Source organism: Clarias gariepinus, chromosome 21 (genome assembly GCF_024256425.1).
Source record: "Clarias gariepinus isolate MV-2021 ecotype Netherlands chromosome 21, CGAR_prim_01v2, whole genome shotgun sequence".
Taxonomy (NCBI): Eukaryota; Metazoa; Chordata; class Actinopteri; order Siluriformes; family Clariidae; genus Clarias; species Clarias gariepinus.
Window position 1 is genome coordinate 80,569 of NC_071120.1, and position 6,000 is coordinate 86,568.

A 6,000-nucleotide genomic window follows, 5' to 3' on the forward strand; every position below is an offset into this window, starting at 1 on the left:
GATCTTTTGTAAAACTAAATAAAAATATAGTTGCAAGCAACAATGACAGGCCCAAGCACCCTGTGCCATTGCCACCCCGGGGGCACCGCACAACCTGTGTGTTATTTGAGTTATTTACAACCTCGAAAAAGTCATCGCCACCCGGTTGCACCGCACAACCTGCACACATCTCACACTATACAGAGCTAATGTCAGTTTGGGCCCTAAATATTTTTTGAGTGTGTGTGTGTGTGTGAGAGAGAGAGAGAGAGAGAGAGAGAGTTGTGTGTGTGTGTGTGTGTGTGTGTGTGTGTGAGAGAGTTTGTGTGTGTGAGAGAGAGAGAGAGAGAGAGAGAGGTGTGTGTGTGTGTGTGCGTGTGACGTGTGGATGTGTCAGTCTGTTTGTGATGAGTAAATGTATTTCTGCATGTTTGTGTGTGTGTCTGTGTGTTAACATTTGTGATGGTGTGTAAGACATGTGACTTGTTAGTGTGTGTGGGTGTATTTGTTTCTGCGTGCTGGCGTGAGATCAGAAATATGAGTGTTAAAATTTGTGATGTGTTATATACGAGTGTGTTTGTGTAAATGTGTGTGTGTGTGTGTGTGTGTGAGTGTGAGAGTGTTAACATTGTGATATAAGTGTGTTTGTGCGTCATGAGTGAAGTGTATGTGTGTGCGTGTTTGTATGTGTGCGCATGTGAGTGTTAACCTTTGCAATGGTTTTGTATGTATGTGTGCATGTGTGTGATGTATGAGTGTGTTTGTCTGTGTGTTTACGTGCGTGTGTGTTTGTGTGTGTGTGCGTGTGTGCGAAATGTGTTTGTGCGTTTGAGTGTTAACATTTGTGATTTGCACATGTGTACAATAGGCCGCAGATGCTGGAAGAAAAGCATCACACTATGATGATGTCACTGAATGTGATGTCACTGAAGTTTAAGTTCAAGTTTCTTTATTTGTACCAAAGGTAAAATTGATTTGCAGTCGAGAGTCCTCTCTCACAACACATACAGTTTAAAACAGAGCAGGTTGTACTTTGTGAGAAGGTTCAGGTCATTCCACATCCCTAATACCATTCTTCGGATGTTTTACAAATCTGTAGTGGCGAATGTCGTTTTCTATGCTTTGGTCTGTTTGGGATGTAACATGAAAGCAGCAGACAGAAACAGACTGGACAAGGTCATTAAAAGGGCCAGATCTGTCCTGGGCTTGGATCTGGAGTCTGTTGATGTCATGGCAAAAAGGAGGATTCTGTCCAAAATACACACAATCCTGAACAATCCTTCTTACCCACTACTGTATACAGAGTTCTCTCCGACCAAAGAAGCAACTTCATCCAGACACTGATGATGACCAGATGTTCTACAGAGCGCCATAGAAGATGTTTCCCCCAATGGCCATAAAATTATATAGCTTTTCTCTGTAACGTTTTCACTACGGGACAGGAACTATGTGGAGTTATATATATCAATAATAATATTTTATGACACCATTGTACCCACAACTCAAGTTCAAAGTGCAATATTTAATTTATTTACACTGCATTTCTAGTGCATCATGTAACTTCATTGTGTATTGTATTTAATTCTATTTTATTTTACTTCTATTTATTGTGATTTTTCTTTAAACTTTTATTTCTTTAATTTTATTTTATTTTTTTCTCACTAATATATTTTTTTTTCCTAATCTAATTTTTTCCCCCCGGTAAATTAATCAGAGCAACTGACAAAGCAATTTCCCTCTGGGATTAATAAAGTTCTTTGAATCTTAAGTCTTAAAATTAAACCACACATAGTAAAACAAACAACAAGTACCATAAACTTTAAACATAAGTGCCCAAACACAATTCTTCAGAGTCCAATTCTCCCGTGAATAACTATTAATACCTTATTTAACTGTCTAATCGCTGCTGGAATGAAACTATTTTTATATAGTTTAGTTTTATAACCAAAAACCTCCAACCAGAGGGTAGAAGACAAAACTCTGCATGCTAGTGATGAGTGATGTCACCTAAAATTTAATTTGTTATTCTCCTTAGCTGCCTAGTGTACACAGCCTCCAAACTGACTAATGACACCCCAATCAGGCTGCTGGACCACTTAATTATCTGATTTAGAAATTTATTATTTTGAATTTTTTTGTAATTCTTATTTTTTTTTCAATTTTCTCGCTAATTTAGACATGTCCAATTCCTCCCCGTCATTTGAGGGCTCCACATTAAGGCTACTATGACCATTTAGCTGGGAGGCCGAAAACTATCCTGTGTTTCCTCTGAACCACGTGACGCCAGCCGACCGCATCTTTTCGAACAGCCCACTCACGCACTGTTAGGGGCGGCGTAACACATTTAGAGGACAGCGCTATCCACTCCTTTCGCGTGTGCGAGCTCACAGATGCCCCTGATTGGCTGTAGAGCCAGGACTAATGTGGAAGCACTAAGTACCTCTCATCCCACCCCCCAGAGAAAGCTCGGCCAATCAGCTGTCTCGCTGATTTAGAACATTTCTATACTTGACAGAAAGATTTCCAAAAAAATTGATTATCATATCTTTCATCTTTAATATATTTAACTGAAGGTAGAATTCCTCACACCACCTGAGAAAATCTACAAGTACTGGACCATGACCTGTTTCATTACCATGAAGTTGACTGACAATGACTGAGTCATCTGCATATTTAATAATGGTTCTATTTTCCCATCTACTCTGACACATATTTGTGTAGAGGATGTATAACAAGGGTGAAAGTTCACATCCCTATGGGGAGCCAGCTGAATATAATGTCACATGTAATGAAAGTTGTTCGGCTCAATGAGCTCTAAATATGTACAGAGTTTTGTGTGCCAACGTGAAAGTGTGTATGAGCTCTGCAGCACAATCTGTTGTGAGAGCCCCGGGCCACGCCCATGGCCCAGACCCTCAGGCATCCGAATGGCAGCAGATTCCAACCTGTCTGCCAAGTTTCATAAGTTTTTAATCGTGTTTAGACCCCCGAAAAGTCCAAAAGAGTGGAAAAATAATAATAATTATCCTTAGGAAAACAAGAGGGTCCTGCGCACCCTATGGTGCTTAGGCCCTAATTCATGTTTGAATGAGCTTTAAATGAAAAGCTGGAATCTATAATCACACCGAGGTTTTTAACTGTTGCACTTGATATCCATATAGAGTTAAAGCTTGCTTCTAGCTGCTTGTGGTCCTAAGACTAGAACTTTTGTCTTATCAGGATTAAGCAGATTTCGGCATAAGTACAAAACTGCAGCCTAGACAACTTTGGTACCTGAAATGGTGTTTGTTTGTTTGTTTTGTTGTTTGCTATAGCTAATCTTGGAATCAAATAAAGGATGCTTATAGTCTCCAGTTTAGCATCATGTAAAATGCATGTCTAAATCATCACACAGTCACTTCCATTAACACTCTTTATGATACAACAGTTTCAAAATTGCAAACTACAACTAATATTAAAATAAATATTACAATAACATTAATTATTTAAACTATAAATGTGATTTTTATGTGTGAATAGCATAATTAATATTTGGGTAAACATATACATTAATAAACAAACAGTTTTTTTTTACAAACCATAAAGCCCATATTCAGCCAGGGGCGCAATTGCTCATTGAGTTTTTGACTTATACTATTTTGTATTTAATGCATTTTTGCATTACAGTTATCTCTATGGATGCTTATTCATCAAATATCATTAGATCTACGGGACAGAACATGGCTGTTATCTGGCTGCAGTTTGCTATCCCAAATTCTGAAGCTGCAGTGTGTAAGGGACTGCCCCTAGAGGGCACTGTGGCTATGTTTGTTTTTTGTGTGTAGTTTTGTTAGAAGACCCAGTTTCCCAGAAGTCACCTCGGTCAGGTGTTGACGAAGTTCACCTGAACCGAGGTGGCTCATTAGGGACATTATAAAAAGCTGTTAGTCCTGGGAAACTGGGTCGGGCATTAATAATGTCTAGTGGGCTTTTGTTTTATTTTGTTTGAATTCAGTTTTTGGATTAAACTGGCTCTGAGGGCATGTTTAGGTTAAATGTGATTATGTATATTTTTGGTTTTGCAGTCATTTGTGGTTATTAATTATGTGATTAGTGTTCTTTGGTTTGCAGTCATTCCTGGTTATGTCGTTTGTATGTATTTAGTGTCTTTTCCCGGTGTTTAATATAAGCTCTAAAGCCTGGGTCTGCTCTACGAGTCCGCGGGTGTGTGAGGATGTGTGTGTAAAGCTCTTGGAGGTAGGTAGGAAGTGCGTGTGTAGTGTGTGTGCCGCTCATAGGAGCGCGGGTCTGCGGGTGTAGTGTGTGTGTGCCGCTCATAGGAGCGCGGGTCTGCGGGTGTAGTGTGTGTGTGCCGCTCATAGGAGCGCGGGTCTGCGGGTGTAGTGTGTGTGTGCCGCTCATAGGAGCGCGGGTCTGCGTGTGTAGCGTGTGTGTGCCGCTCATAGGAGCGCGGGTCTGCGTGTGTAGCGTGTGTGTGCCGCTCATAGGAGCGCGGGTCTGCGTGTGTAGCGTGTGTGTGCCGCTCATAGGAGCGCGGGTCTGCGTGTGTAGCGTGTGTGTGCCGCTCATAGGAGCGCGGGTCTGCGTGTGTAGCGTGTGTGTGCCGCTCATAGGAACGCGGGTCTGCGTGTGTAGCGTGTGTGTGCCGCTCATAGGAGCGCGGGTCTGCGTGTGTAGCGTGTGTGTGCCGCTCATAGGAGCGCGGGTCTGCGTGTGTAGCGTGTGTGTGCCGCTCATAGGAGCGCGGGTCTGCGTGTGTAGCGTGTGTGTGCCGCTCATAGGAGCGCGGGTCTGCGCGTGTAGAGTGTGTGTGCCGCTCATAGGAGCGCGGGTCTGCGCGTGTAGCGTGTGTGTGCCGCTCATAGGAGCGCGGGTCTGCGCGTGTAGTGTGTGTGTGCCGCTCATAGGAGCGCGGGTCTGCGCGTGTAGTGTGTGTGTGCCGCTCATAGGAGCGCGGGTCTGCGCGTGTAGTGTGTGTGTGCCGCTCATAGGAGCGCGGGTCTGCGCGGGTCGTGTGTGTGTGCCGCTCATAGGAGCGCGGGTCTGCGCGGGTCGTGTGTGTGTGCCGCTCATAGGAGCGCGGGTCGTGTGTGTGTGCCGCTCATAGGAGCGCGGGTCGTGTGTGTGTGCCGCTCATAGGAGCGCGGGTCTGCGCGGGTCGTGTGTGTGTGCCGCTCATAGGAGCGCGGGTCGTGTGTGTGTGCCGCTCATAGGAGCGCGGGTCGTGTGTGTGTGCCGCTCATAGGAGCGCGGGTCTGCGTGTGTAGTGTGTGTGTGCCGCTCATAGGGGCGCGGGTCTGCGTGTGTAGTGTGTGTGTGCCGCTCATAGGGGCGCGGGTCTGCGTGTGTAGTGTGTGTGTGCCGCTCATAGGAGCGCGGGTCTGCGTGTGTAGTGTGTGTGTGCCGCTCATAGGAGCGTGGGTCGTGTGTGTGCCGCTCATAGGAGCGTGGGTCTGCGTGTGTAGTGTGTGTGTGCCGCTCATAGGAGCGTGGGTCGTGTGTGTAGTGTGTGTGTGCCGCTCATAGGAGCGCGGGTCGTGTGTGTGTGCCGCTCATAGGAGCGCGGGTCGTGTGTGTGTGCCGCTCATAGGAGCGCGGGTCGTGTGTGTGTGCCGCTCATAGGAGCGCGGGTCGTGTGTGTGTGCCGCTCATAGGAGCGCGGGTCGTGTGTGTGTGCCGCTCATAGGAGCGCGGGTCTGCGCGGGTCGTGTGTGTGTGCCGCTCATAGGAGCGCGGGTCGTGTGTGTGTGCCGCTCATAGGAGCGCGGGTCGTGTGTGTGTGCCGCTCATAGGAGCGCGGGTCTGCGTGTGTAGTGTGTGTGTGCCGCTCATAGGGGCGCGGGTCTGCGTGTGTAGTGTGTGTGTGCCGCTCATAGGGGCGCGGGTCTGCGTGTGTAGTGTGTGTGTGCCGCTCATAGGAGCGCGGGTCTGCGTGTGTAGTGTGTGTGTGCCGCTCATAGGAGCGTGGGTCTGCGTGTGTAGTGTGTGTGTGCCGCTCATAGGAGCGTGGGTCGTGTGTGT

The 6,000-nt window shown here is 46.4% G+C and overlaps 1 protein-coding gene across 1 annotated transcript; it reads right to left on the bottom strand.

Annotated features, from left to right (window-relative positions):
* Positions 1-4,089: 4,089 nt before the first annotated feature.
* On the bottom strand, positions 4,090-5,052 carry LOC128509687 (proline-rich protein 2-like). The gene has a single exon (XM_053481518.1). It carries the CDS (start codon positions 5,050-5,052, stop codon positions 4,090-4,092), a length of 963 nt encoding a protein of 320 aa, XP_053337493.1.
* Between the last annotated feature and the right edge of the window lie 948 nt (positions 5,053-6,000).